This window comes from Hippoglossus stenolepis, chromosome 1 (assembly GCF_022539355.2).
Source record: "Hippoglossus stenolepis isolate QCI-W04-F060 chromosome 1, HSTE1.2, whole genome shotgun sequence".
Lineage (NCBI taxonomy): Eukaryota > Metazoa > Chordata > Actinopteri > Pleuronectiformes > Pleuronectidae > Hippoglossus > Hippoglossus stenolepis.
The window spans coordinates 28,217,844-28,232,663 of NC_061483.1; the positions used below are offsets into that span (position 1 = coordinate 28,217,844).

At 42.0% G+C, this 14,820-nt stretch overlaps 2 protein-coding genes across 7 annotated transcripts in view; one reads left to right on the top strand and one right to left on the bottom strand.

Annotated features, from left to right (window-relative positions):
- Positions 1-3,193, top strand: part of si:ch211-186j3.6 (neural-cadherin) — a 286,707-nt gene extending 283,514 nt beyond the window's left edge. Inside the window, 1 exon segment of the mRNA XM_035162307.2 lies at positions 1-3,193. Within this exon segment, the coding sequence (XP_035018198.2) occupies positions 1-472 (472 nt within the window). The 3' untranslated portion in view covers positions 473-3,193.
- Positions 3,194-3,256: 63 nt separating this feature from the next.
- dpy19l3 (dpy-19 like C-mannosyltransferase 3) overlaps positions 3,257-14,820 on the bottom strand; it is a 50,400-nt gene continuing 38,836 nt past the window's right edge. For all 6 annotated transcript variants that reach the window (XM_035152165.2, XM_035152156.2, XM_035152148.2 and 3 more), the window contains 2 exons: positions 9,603-9,761; positions 3,257-7,669 (listed from right to left, as the gene is read on the bottom strand). In XM_035152165.2, the coding sequence (XP_035008056.1) occupies positions 7,466-7,669; positions 9,603-9,761 (363 nt within the window). In that variant the 3' untranslated portion in view covers positions 3,257-7,465. The remainder of the gene's footprint in view (positions 7,670-9,602; positions 9,762-14,820) is intronic.

Consider the following 14,820-nt stretch of genomic DNA (forward strand, 5'->3'; position numbering starts at 1 on the left):
CCCTGCCCCGCCCTCCGCCCAGCCGCTGGACTCCCACAGTCGGACAGCCAGCTCCACCACCCTGCCCCCCTCAGCAGCCTCCACCTCCTCCACCGCCACCACCACCACCAGCATCCGCAGGGATGTCCCCCCTGCCAGGCTCCCGGCCCAGGGCCAGGCCAGGCCCTCCCAGCTGGCGCGTCGCTCCCTGTCCTTCTCCAGCCAGGACCTGGCACGCTACCTGTGCGAGATCATCCGTGATGCCGACCAGCATCCAGACACTGGGCCTTTCGACTCCCTGCAGGTCTTCTCCACTGAGGGAGGGGGCTCGCCCGCCGGCTCCCTAAGCTCCTTCAGCTCGGCGGGGCTGGATGGGGGCAGTGGCGGGGATGGAGGAGGGGAGGCGAGAAGAGAGGAGACACTCGGGGAGTGGGGGCCTCGCTTTGAGAAGCTGCGGGCCTTGTATGAGCGCGCGGAGGCCAGCGACCTCTGAGTTTGGGCGTACACAGACCCCAACTGATAGGACCTTGAAAACCGGCCCGCCTGAAACAATCAATTAGCTGGCACTTAGCGGTGACCGAGGCGGAAAATCAGCGAGAGGCTGAGTGACAGAGAGAGACTCCCAGCACTCGCTGACAACTTATATGGAAGGTGTTGTATTTACTGGATGATGAGGCCTGTCAATCAACGCGGTGGCTTAACAGACAGATGAAAGTGTCCCTCTGAAAACAGCCTGTCGCTCTGTGCTCCCTCCACCTCGGACAACAATTTTGTAGGAGCAGACTTTATCAAACCTGCCAGTCAGGTTAAAGGCTTCAGAACACAACCCTCCACCACGAATACTCACCATGATGGAGCTTAGATTCACTGTCGGGAAAAAATCGATTAAAAAACCCAATTTCCTCTGTTTTCTAACTCTAACATTGTGAGCTGCTCTGGACTAAAATGTGACTCTAAAAACATTTTGGCCGAGTTTTACATAAAATGTATTTTTAGCACCTTGTTGCTGAATTGAATCTTTGTAAATAAAGAGAGGACAGTATATTCCACACTGCACCGTTACATGATGAAGCAGTGAAAATTAGTGGGATCCTTCTGAGTAGCCCTTATGATACAGTTTGGATTTTCACTATATAGTGGACACATGGTGTTCTCACTGCCTGGCTGTACACAGCTTCTATCAATGTTTGTAAGAGAAAAAGTTCTTCAGCCGTCACTGGGTGATTTTCGTTATTTTTTTTTTGGTAATGTGTCTTTCGCTGAGTTCAGTAATTCTGTATTGGTTGGGTGTTTCAAGTTTCAAAGCTCCGTGGGTTGTGAGACATCAAGCTTTCTACTTACTACTGCACCCTCGTGTTCATTTGATTTCCTTTTCTCGTTCCCGCTCCTCCGCTGCTCGTTCCTCCTCACCCAGGGGAGGGTGCACCAAAATTCAAACAGCTTTGTTACAAAGAAATGGGACTGGACGTGCGGGCCGCAGGAGGGAGGAAACGCTTGCTCTGTTGCGCTGCTCCATGCACACTCTTCATCAGGCAGACCAAATGGGGTTTTATCTTCACAGACGGTTGCTCGGTAGAATACAAACAACGACAAATGGCTTTCCAAGGTGTCTACTCAATAATTACAAATGGTAGGAAGAGGATGATTTAATGTGGAATGATTATACATATATAGTTCTGACCTGTGATACCTGTGCCATTCGCATTTCGAACACACTCTTATGCATTGTCCCTTGCTAAATTCATATTCACTTTCACTCGGCTGAAAGTGTGTCATAATCGTGATTGTGGGGAATTGGACTGAGAAAATTGCAGAGAAATAACACTGCAATTACAATCCGAGCTGTGAGCACTGTGGCAAGCGTTCCTCCGGTCTGCCCTCCTCGTCACATCAGGGTGATGGATCTTATTTTTCACCCCTCTCCACTTCACAAAGAAGGGACTTCCTGCTGTTGTGGAAACATTAAGAAAAAGGACAAAAAAAGAAAGAGGCAAAGAACAATAATAAAGCGGGGGGGGGGGAAAGGACCTGTTCTTTTCACCTTTGATAAGAGAGATGATTACAGGGTAGAGGGTTGAATCAGAGAGTGAATGAGCGAGGGAGGAATCATCTTAACAAGTGCCTGGCTCTGTGGTGAAATGTGCCACTAGTGCACCATGGAGCTCAGTGGCTCCGCAGGGAGCTGTAGAGAGGGGACAGATGCTGGGAGAAATGGTTTTCTGCAGGAACGGTTTGTTGCACAGCAAATGGCATAAATACACGAGTCCTCACCCCCAACAACAACACACCCCCCCATCCCCCTTTCTTCAAGCAAGCATCACCAAAAAAAATAAAATAAAAAAAAGCTAACCTGGCTTCTCCTGGCATTTCAGGTGGTCTGTTCCGCTGGAAGCAGCAGCAGCACCTTCATCGTGCTCTTTTTGTTTCATTCGTCTTCACATTGGCAGAGCCGAGCCTGTTGGCAGAGAGCATTCAAAGGGTAGGAATGTGTGAAAACACATCAGGCCACTAAGCCTAATAGGAGCTGATGGCTTGCTGTCACACTTGGGGAAAAAAACCAAAGGGATTGCGGGTACTTTAAAAAAAAAAAAAAAGTCCACAGAGTTGATTCCCAGATTGTGGCTTTCCAGAAACGTGCTATTTTCTGGAAAGCCACGGCAACAATGTGGATTTTGGAAATAAGAGACTTGGCTGTCAGGCGAGGGTGCAGCACACTGTGGGATGACACCTGATAGTGAGACACAGGCTTCTTTTCTTTTTAATAGAGAGTATGCATTTCCTAGGCAGGGATGTTTTCTATTCTCCTGTAGTGTGAGGCTGAGCCACACAGAGTGGTGGGGGATGAAGATGCTTCATGCCTCACTTCCTCCTCTCTGCAGCTGTGCAGAGCAGCAGCTCAATTCCCATCTCCATTCATTTGTACCATAAAGCAGCTTCCTAAATGTCGTGTTCTGGGTGCAGACCTGTTGTGAACATAGTTAATGTTTTTACCTCATTTGTAAATACAGAGATGGATCAGTTACAATTATCGCTGTTTGCCGAGAAAAGCACCATAAGTTTAAAATGTGCAGCTTCTAAGACAAAATGAAAAGAATCTAACCGGACATATCTTTCTTATCATCATGATGGTGATGAGCTTTGGACAGTTATGTAAGTGTTTTGTATTTGCTTTGATCATTTCCTTTCCTCAATAAATTCTTTTATTTGCACCAGTGACTGTGCTGCATCATGACTGCATCTGTAAAGGGAAAGAGAAAATGAAGGTTCTGACCAAACATACTGAAAAAGAAATACTTTTATTGGTCATACTGCCATTGAACATAGATGTGTCTAATAACTACCACTGGCATTGAAAAACTCAGGTTATCTTACATATCACTTCCACCAGTACTTTGCTTGGCACGAAAACAGTTTTGTTTGGGTTGTAAACATTCACTAGTGTGTTTGATGTCTGATATGAAAAATGTCCTCCAGTAGAAAACCCAGCTGAACAACATGAGTTAAGTGAAGTAAAAAAAAAAAAAGCAGATCAAAATAGAGGAAATAGCCAAAGGCACTCACAAACATACGATATCATATTTTTTATTTAAACCCAGACGTCATCTGTTTCCACTCAGACCGTACCTGTATCAGTGCCTGTGCTCAAGATGATAATGTTCAGGGTCACAAGGTGCAACCGTTTCCTGTCTGTCACTTCTGGAGTACCAGTGTGAGCGCAGGATAAAGTGGTCTGTCAACACACACGCTATGAAAACCCTTACACTCCCTGTGGAAATGTCACATTCACAAATAGTTGCAATGTTTTTAAATGGCACAGACTCAGCGAGAAGCCTCTGTATCGATGCTCCGAGTAAACAACTTGTCTAAGGATGGCACATGCAGTTGGTCAGAAATATAAATCCTCTTTTTTACTTTCATCAACATTTAAATCCGAGCCAGTCAGCAGTATATATATATAACCAGGTAATGAGATGAATGACATGTTTGGCAAATGAGAAATCGATCAGTCTCAGTTCTTCCTTCTGCTTGTGATAATAAACTGCAATAATACAAACACATTAAAACCACCAACCAAATACTGTTTAGGTCACACATGTGCAAAACCAACTCTGACCTGTGGTAACAGAAACAACCTACTCTCGCCTTCTTTCTCTAAAATGATTCATTTCTGAGACAAAAAGCCTGAATTCAAGTGGCTGCATTTGTTTCAGCAACATGTACTCGTTCTTTCCAACGAGGCTCAGTGTGGTGTTGAGCTGAATTCTATGTGCACACAACTTAATGGCTTTCTTCATCTCACTTTCATTACGGAAACCATAGTCAGACAGCACGTCTCCGAATGAACTACTAATCCCAATATGTATGGAAATTAACAATGGTGAAAAAAAATTACATTAGTACACTCTTATTAGGCAAACATAATGGAATCACTTCGTTCAAATAAAGCAATCAGACATCTTCTAAATTTAACATCCAATATGAAGGCGAGGGGGGGCAAGCGCCGCCGTTTCGCACTGATCTGATTGGTATGCATTACGATGTGGCTGCGCGGCTAACAACACGTTACGAAAAGCCCCACAACAACTCGGCAGGAGTGTTCGTGCATCTGCGAAGGTGTGGATTATCAAAGACACAGGTCCTTATTAACAAGTGTACAAATATAGGCTGGCTGAGATGAGAGAGAGGGAGGAAGAAGTGTGTGTGTGTGTGTGTGTGTGTGTGTGTGTCATTCCCACATAACGGCTCATTGTAGCAGGCGACATCAAGTGGCCGATCAATAATTATCGACATAGTACCAGCCGCTCAATCACCTCCCCTCCGCTCCCTTTCATTTGAGAGAAGAAAAACAAAACCAGGGAGAGGTTGAGATCATTACGAATCCATGTTCTGATGTGCCTCTCATCCCTCGTCTGCTGCTGTTTAAACATGAGCCTTTTCTCTGTCCTCCCCTCTCCTCCCTCTATTTCCTCTCCAACCACAAAGCCTCAGTTTGATATGCAAGTGTTGGCCCTCTCCCTCACAAACTATTTTGGATTGCGGCGGAGAATCAGCGTCGTTGTTAGCCTGCTGCAATTTCCTCGCCACTTACATTATTCATGTGTGATTGTGGCTGCGTGTGTGCGAGACAGAGAGAGAACAGAGAGGGAAAAGGTTGTGGCTGCTGCTGATGAGAATCACAGAGCCTACAGGAAAAACACATGACAGCAATCACAACAACAACAACACTGTCACAACTATCACTTGGTACCAGCTTTGACCTCGGTTTTTACAGCAGAAACACATTTAGGCAGCGAGGGAACCTGTTTCCACCCAGGCCAGAATCGAAACTAACAAAAATTATTTCTGTCTTGTTTTTCGGGGGAATTGAGAACATCTATCACTGCGGAGTCAAATGTGCTCACGCAATGTGCTCTTCCTTTTAAAAATGAACCCAAATTCGGGAAGATACTGGAATAAGCATTTCGTTGTGTCTGATCTGTGACGGAGATAGTAGTTTGACAACACAGTACACAGTCAGGTTCAACGCCAGGAAATGTTCACACATGAACAACGCAGCAGGACATTCTCCGCTCAGGCACGTTCACAACACAGGTTTAGGTGTTGAGATGAGGGGAATGCATCTTAATTCTGCTGTGGAGATCGTGTGTTTTTGTTTACAGCACATTCGACTCGAATCTCAAAGTCTTTTCAAGGTGACATCTTTGTCGGTGTCTTCTACATCTATGGCTCCACTTTTTCTCCCCGAGACGTTTGTATTCTTTTTGTTTGTTTTTTTTGGTTTCACATCATGCGGTGTGTTAGAAACTTCAACAGGCCCGCTCGCTCACTGTGAATCCTCTGGAGAATCTCCTGCTGTGTTGTCACATGGGCTCATCTGGACATTTCCCATAGTTTGTACTCCGGGGCTGGCGTAAAAAGAGCAACTGGCGCGGACATTTGCGTTGCCCCTTCGAATGACTTCAGGAGATTATCTGGAGCTCAGTGCATGTGTGAAAGCCGCTCGAGTAAGTGGACCTTGAGTTGGGATAATATTGTTACATCCAATGTCAAGAGTAACATTTGCACTTTTAAATGAACACAAATGATCAGTCCTAAACATGCTGTGGATGAAATCATAGAGACAAACCAGGAACCTTTAGAATATAATAAATTCATCACAGTGGCTCTTTCACCATCTTTACTGCATTTTGTGGGATGGCAGAGCCGCAGAGTCCAAAATGGTCTCCTCTGTCAAGAAAAACTGCTCAACAAGCATTAGTAATACTAGAAACGTGGTAACTATTGTATTGTCCTATTAGCCACCAAGCTACATAGGCAGTTTGCTTGTTCTGTCTTGAATAAAACTCTTTATTGAATGAAATGTAATATCTGGGACTAATTGTCAGTCCAGAGAAAAAACTCAGGGTATTGTGACTGACTAGTGCTAGCAAGTCTTAGCTAGCTAATTGGTTAGACGTTAGCTCATTAAGCTATGCTAGCTCACAAAGAAGCCCTTCGAGAAAGTAACAAGATTTTAGAACAAAATATTTTTACATCACTTTCTGGTGTGACCAGGCCTTAACAATCAGATTATCTCTAAGGTCACTACAGTGCTTCCTTAGTTTTATTGTCTAATGTTGGGATAAGAAGAAAGAGCCCATTGCTTCAGTTTTGATCCACACTTTGCAAATACAGCAATTTCACTAACTGGCAGTGTGAATTTCCACCACTGCAGTGGCTCTAACTTGAACTTCCATAACAGAAAAACTGTTAAAGACGGTTGGGTTCCTATAGTGAGCTCCATCGGGGATCTAGCTCAAACTCGTTGAACATATTTGTTGAGATCAACAAAATCTTTTGGCAATTCTTCGATTTTCTCCTCATATTTCAACTGGTAAAGAAGATCTCAACAGAAAACACTGTATGTAATATACTTCATGAAAAATGCCCTCTTCATCAGTATGTGTCGAGTATTTCATTGTCAAATATTTATAGTTAACCTAAAAAAATAAACGTGCTTTTGAACCCCAAACCAATTATTCTAATAACTCAGGAGTACAGGAGCAATGACTTTCATCCTACTTTCATGATGCCCTGTGTGGAAATGGCAATGATGACTTCATATGACACTAAATCATTAGTGGTTAGTTGCTCCAGACTCTGCCTGTTGCCAATTGTTTCTGTCTCTTTTTATCTGTACCGGTGAGAGCTGGGAGGAGAGCAGGTGGACGGGTGGAGGCAGAAACAACCCAAAGCAGGACTCTCTACAGATGCTCCCACACTCCACTAACTAAAACAATGCAGCCCCAAGCTTGAACTGGCTCACCGCTCCATCACCACAGTTCACAGAGCCGTGTGTTAAAAAATAATGGGCATGATCACAGCTGGGCACTGTGCAGAGAGGAGACAGAAAAACAGCGAGGATTCAGTGCTTTTATCTCCTCTTCTCCTCCGTCTCTCTCCTCTCTGGCCTCTGACGGGGGGGTTTCTTACAGCCCTGCTCCTTCTATTGAGTCGCACTGGGCTCTGACAAAGTCTTGGCACTTTTCTTGCGTTTCTTCTTGACCCGGTACACGTGGAAGGTTTTGTTCTGGAATGTTCTGGTGAACAGAGCGGTGTAATCTGCTGGGTCCGTCTTGATGGCCTCGCAAAACCGAGGGTGGGAGGCGGGGACAAGGTCTGGGTCATTCTCTCCAGGTCCATCCATGATCTGATGGTACAGAGAACAGCAGCAAGAAAGGCAGAATGTTACCACTGATGTATATTTGTAACGGGCTATGAGTTAATCAATAAATTCTCAACATATTTTAAGGTGAATAAATGTAAATAAATACCAGTAACAAGGTGATCAACAGTTAAAGCGTTTCACTCTGTGCTCCTGTCAGGTGGATCTAGCAGACAAAGCGTTAAGGCTACGTCCACGCTTGTGTAAAACAAGATAGAGCTTCCTGCAGATAAGCTTTTTAGCTCTTTACAAGGAATCATCTCCGACCATACTAAGAATTAAACTGCACAGCCTGCACCTCCAGACTTAAGTCTATTTTAGGTGCTTGACAACACCTCAGTAGTCTGGACATCAGGTGTAAATAAAGCAAGACCTATTAGTCTAAAAAACTGTCTTAACAAAATAAAAAAAATTCGGCTCCCGTACTGCAACTTCATAAACTTCAACTACACACACAAAAGATGAGTCAGACAACACTAGCAATAAACCCTAGAATTTTTTTTTAGGTTTATCAAAACAGTAATTATTTTTGGCAGTATCCAAACAAACAACTAAACATTGAATAAGATCAGCAGTATTATAGGAACAATTTTTGTTTTGTCCTTGATGGTCTAGTGATGGTCACATATACAAACTTTTAATTAACCTACAAAATTGAATGCCATGGAATTGGAGGCGTTAGTGGAAGAGGCAAACAAACATGTTGTTGAGCTACAGCAAAGAAATATGAATATAACTCAAAGAAATGCGATATGGGAGAGTATCTGCGAGAAAGTAAATGCTGTGGGTAAAACGAAAACCGATGAAATTAAGAGAAGATGGCAGGACATAAGAAGAAGAACAAAAGAAAAAATAGCTCATAATAACACCTCGGCAAAAACAGGTGGGGGGGGCCGGTGGAAGAGATGCCTCTGACCAATATAGCCCAGGAAGCGAGAGCTGTGTTCTCTATGGCACGAGCGCTCAGGCGCAATTATTTTCAGGCTTTGTAAATCACAATGCGTGTGCTAAATTAAAGTATTTGCATCTACTCCTCCCCTACTGTGCACACGTGTAGAAACGCCCGATAATGCCTATTCATTAAGGCAAGCGTACTAAATGGACAGCGCGTGTTATTCTGCACGCAATCCTCAGTGCGCACCGTTAGTAGATCAGCTTGCATGTTTTTTTTGCAGGTGAAATCAAGTTTGCACACGTTTTGCAAACCTTTAGTAGATCAGGGCCTAAGTAAATAATACCCTTCAAAAAGGCATCAAACATTCACTTAGAGTTTATAGGAACCTAAGACTCTAAGACTGGGAACATGCAAGAGCCACAGGTTGAAAACCTGAACTTTCTTGTACACGTTGCTCAATAACATGTAGTAAATAGATGAGGGCTCTGGATTAAACCAAAAAATAAGAAGGCAGAAAAAGACAATCACAAAGACAGAAAGACAAGGACTAAACACAAAAAAGAAAAAAAGAACCAAACCAATGAGAGAGAGAGAACAGACAGATAGATGTATTCCTTCAATAAAGCTGTCTAGATGTCAGATGTTGTGTGCTGTGTGACATTTACGCCATCACAAACACACATCAGCTACGTGTTTCATGTGTCTTGCACCACACTGAGCCAGACAGCCAGATTGAAGCTTGTCTCGCCTCTAGTAATCCAAATAGCCAGAGTGCGGCATCCAACATCGAAATAAGTAGAGACAGTGGGAGCTGGGGTGGGGAGGCTGAGAGGAACGAAAGAGAGAGCGACAGCGAGAGGGTGAGAGTCAGTGACATGCAGATGAGAAGTGAGACTATTGATCTCTGTGGAGGCTGAGAGCTTTCGCCCAGTCACAGAAGTCGGCAGAGGGGAAGGAACATGCGGCCACACACACAGACACACACACAATCATGATGAGTCACTTTAAATAAATGCCACCCACATGTCCGTTGGCCAGGTCGAGCAGGTCCCGCAGTCTGCAGCCTCGCCTGTGCCTCCGCTCGTAACAGATGCTGTTTTCCAGCACCACGTAGTCGGCTCCGACAGCCCTCAGGATCTCATGGACGTCCTCCGGGGACTGACGAGCGTACACCTGATATACCTGCTCATGCACACACAACAATACAAATTGATTTGTTTATGTAGATTTGCGATTGATTTTTCCACCTAATGATCATCTGGCTTTACAATTTAACACCAATGTTGTTGGAGGGAGAAAAAGTCTCGGCACATTTACTCTCTGAATTACAGATTTGATGAAAGTTAGTTTAGATTTAATTATGACATGTTTACTGAGAAAAAAATCTGTATGAAAACAAATCCAGTGAAAGTGAAACAAAATCAGAGGGAGAACAAAAACAAAGGTGATAAAGATAGCAGCACTCAGTTTTCTGAGATCAGTTATTGTTTTATCTTTTATCTGCAAGAAATAAAATAAAAGAAATCTGACCCATTTCTCACAACTTTCAGTTGTAAATGGACAATTTATGCAAACCATAAATACTGAATAACAGATGTTTAACCGAGACAAAACTGAGTTTATAAACGGAGAAGTGAGAAGTGGATTATTAAAGGAACAGTTTTTTACACCAAACAAAGACATTAGTTGTGACTACGAAGGGCACTGCAGTATATTTACCTATTTATTCGAATGTCTGAATTCTGAATGTATCATTTATGCGCAACATAGTGACCTCAGATATTCCCAAAATATAATAAATGGCATGTACACTACATTTAAAAAAGGCATAGAGGTAAGGACGTCTGATCTACTGAGCGGGCCACATGGCTTTCATAGCAGCCCCCTCTCCTCTCTTCCCCATTTTCTTCTGCGCAGCCCAACCGGTCGAGGCAGATGGCCGCCCACGCTGAGCCGGGTTCTGCCAGAGGTTTCTTCCAGTTAATGAGGGAGTTTTCTCTCCCCACAGGTGCTCGCTCATTGCGGGAAATGTTGGGTCTCTCTATAAATTTAAGGTCTTGACCTTTTTATGTTATGATTTAACTCTTCAAATTTTACTGAACTGAATATCTTTTATTATAATTCATTCCTCATTTTTCCATGGATTTCTTTGTGTGAAGCACTTGTTTAGATAAGTGCTTTACAAATTATTATTATTATTGTTATTATCATTATGATGTTTGTGAACAAATATTTTTAGATACAGTGTAAAATGTACTTATGAGCGCTTAGAATAGTAACAAATATTTATTACATTAATTATAAGTGTACCTTGCAGATTTCTGTGAAGCAGTGGCTTGCACAAATGACCAATACACATGAATGGCTCATACAATTACAAACTGCAATTTAATTTCCTCAGTGGGTAGCTCAAGGGCTGTCCTTTTGTTGGTGTTGTTTTGGTCTGAAAACTTAAATAAAGGATACAAAAACTCTTTTCAAAAATGATGAACTGATGTGCTCCACAACAGGCTTTTACATTCCGTGTTCCAACTTTTAAATAAGTCTGGTTTTATACTATACTTATTGTCATCTCCTGAAAAGACCCAAACCAACAATTAATTGAATGAGTTGACATTATGAAAAGAGTCCTCAACAAATTGACTATTTGAACCTGTTTGGGTAACATTTGCTACAAACTACCGTGGCTAGATGTATTAATAAATTGTATGGCCTTTTCAACGAAACTATTCATTTGTGACAATTTTTTACAGATTTATACCTTCAGTAGGAACAAATTAATTTGGAGCTAAGGTCATTTGATGGGATTTGTTTACAAAATATGTAGAAAAACACCAACCATATCTTTAAAACCACCGGAATACACCAAGGTCTTACATTTTTTGGGACACTCAACCTTTTCTGTTTTTGGAACCTTGCAGTGTTATAGAAGAAGGGTGTATTTCTGCTACATGATGTTACACACGCTATCTGAATAAAAAAAAAAAAGAAATCACCTGTATCTCTCATTGTGATGTGTGTATGCAAAGTAATTCATAAAAGCAAAAAAAAAAGGGTAATTACTAATGATAATATCCACATTTGAAGTCACACACACACACACACACACACACACACACACACACACACACACACACACACACACACACACACACACACACACACACACACACACACACACGCACATACAAGATGTAGAAGCAGAAAAAATGTTTATAACAGCAAAGCTAATTGACTTAGGCTGACTATGGCTTTAATTGGTTGTATGTGGTTGTTTTACAGAATGTTTGAGCCTGAACAAGTTTGTGTATTCTTTGTCAGTTGTTTAATTAAATCAACACACAGATATTTTAAGCCCATACAGTTAATTGTTCAAATAAAAAGAATAAAGTGGAGACATTGCTGATAACATCCTGTGTGGTTAACGATATAATTGAGTGACTGGAAGAAAGACAAAAAAACTTGAGGCCTTTTTATTCAATCCTTCCAAAGCACTGGATGCTGTTTATCACCTTATCCTGAAAGAGTGTCTAATCAGTATTGGGTTTTTTGAATAAGCTATTGGAATTTTAAAGTGTTTGTAAAAGTTAAAAATCAGCAGTGATTTACTGCTATGGTGCAAAGCTTGCTCAATGAATTGTGTATTGGTATATATGGGTTTGGTAGAGTCATGGTTGTTATAAACTGTTATAAGCAACAACAATGAATAGTTTTCTTTTGTGGGAAGACATTTACATTAATAACATGCAAGGAAGGCAGACTGAATTAGTGAATTGTTGAAGTAATAAATCCTGCTTTCCCCATTTTGCTAAGAAAAACAACTGGTTGATGCTACTTTCCTCCCTTTGCTTGACTATGGCGAGTTGCTGTATATGGATGCCTCTTCCCAGTACTTGCTATAACTCATAATTGTATCCTACATTTCAGAGTACACTTCAGGCTTTTACCTGTCTATCTTGTTTAAAACCAATATTTTTTGTTTCCACTTTAATGGCAGCCTTTTACTGGCTGTCCCTAGGGTTTGCAAAGAACTTGGCAAACATGCTTTTATGTTCTCTGCCCTTAAAGCCTAGAACCATTTGCAGACTGATTCAACGCGAGATGAGCTGATCCCAATTAGGGCTTTTAAAAATGTAGTGAAAGGTTTGAAGGCAGACTCTATTGGGATTTGTAACTAATTCTGCCTGGCTTTTTCCAGGAGTAAGTTGTTATTGTGCTTTTTATTTGATCTTTTATCTTTATTTTATGCATTTTTAAATGTTTGCTGTATGTTGCTTGGAGCTTTCTCTTCCAGTGCTTCCTCATAAAAGAGATCACATAATCTCAATGGGACTCATCTGGTTAAATAAAATAAATAAAAAATACATACTTTGACAAGTGGTTTCCTCCATTACTGACACCTTTCGTATTCACATCAATCCCAAACAAAACAATAATCTCTCCTAGAGCATTTTGGGCTAAGATGCACTCAAGTGCCAGCGTCACCATTCATCTCCCCTTTGCATGGACACAGCATTTTTAGGTTCAATCTTCCTTACATTACTATTCAGTCTGACTTAATGGATGCATCTCGTACTCACTACATCTTCTGATCCCATATTCATTCACACAATCACTGCAGGTCACTGGCCCCATCTAAAGACAATTCCCTGGCTCTCACGCAAGACATTAGCACAGAACTGAGGGAGATGGAAGGCTGAGGCAATTTGGCTTTAGCTGCAGCTGCACAATACAGATTTCTCTCTTTATTTAGTCATTCATTTAGTTGTTTTTGACCTTGATACAAATTGTGAATTATATACATGTAGATAAATAATCAGCTTGTTTTACTACACTCCCTGTTCTTGTTGATATGAATAACTGACATCTGATGACATACACCTTAGGTGTCAATGAATACTGCTGTTCTATTGTATTTTACAGCATAAAGTTATATTTAGAAACAGCATAGCTGTAATAAGTCGACAGAAATACAGAAACAGAGACAAACAAGTAAATTTGCTCTTGGCACTTTTTACATGGAGAGAGAGCACATCCACCTCAGCTGAAAATGTTTCAACTTGGGCGAACATTTGTAGTTTTCCTGAGTTTCACTGACACCATGAATGCAGAGACAGCACCAGAAAGGAGAGGCAAAATAAGAAAAAGTGGAAGCCCTGGCAACTTTGGCTGTCAGAGCTGTCACACAGTTGGGGGACTTGTCCACTGGATGCTAGAGGACAAAAGATTACCAGAGAAGTATAGAAACGCCATTCCAGGAATGGTGTGCCATGAGGGCGACGTTGGTGATATCAACTACTGACATAAATTGAATGAATTCTGTGGGAAATGCTTTTATAGTAGTTAGACAGGCCTGCTTACATATATTTTTCATCTACTTGAATTAATTTAGCCACAGATTACATTGGAGCAGGTAGTTATATTTTGATTTCTGTAAAGGCCAGGAAAAAAAACTAAAATAACCTTGGATATAAATATCATACCCATTACAGTTTCCAGAATCAGCAGGTGAAGAACACAGCTTACTGCTGCAAACCAAGCAGAGGAAATCTAAACTGATCAAAAACTGAACACAGGGCATAAAGATCGAAGAGTAATGCTGTTTCAATGCTAGGTAAACCCACTAGGCCCCTAGGCCCCCCGACGAAAACCATACAGCATTAGGTCTTGTGCCAATCTGAAGGGGTTTGAATAGTTACTGAAGCAACTGTGTGTATATATTGTAACGGAGTGGTAGTTCATGTTCTGGTTGACTGCTATGTGTTTGTTGTTAATGACTTAGAGTTACAATGTTTGTTAATGAAGTTCTGAAATGTCCAAGTGTCAGTGAACAGGTCAGGGTGGGGCACGTGACAGTTCTAGACCAATGGCTGTGGGGTTGTGTGAGATGGCGGGCTCTCATTGGCTGGGAGACAGGGTTGTTGTCGGGTCAGGGGTGAAGGAGGAGGTAGAGTGTGGGAGAAGACGAGTGTTACATGTGTATGAGTTTCGGAGCGATAGAAAAGGAGAGTGTTACATGTTCTTCTGCCGTTGGTAACGGCCGACAGTAACCTGAGTTACGTTCTCGAATGAGCTGCAAATAAGGAGAGGAAGTCTGGTTTCGTCTCTAAAGCAGGGACGCTACAATACTTAGTTTTTCCTTGCATCATTTTGAATATTTCTTGTTGTTGCGGAGATGTTTCTGTTAATAACATAAAAATGCATAATATTGAGGTGGACAGACCAGCTGTGCCTGATTACA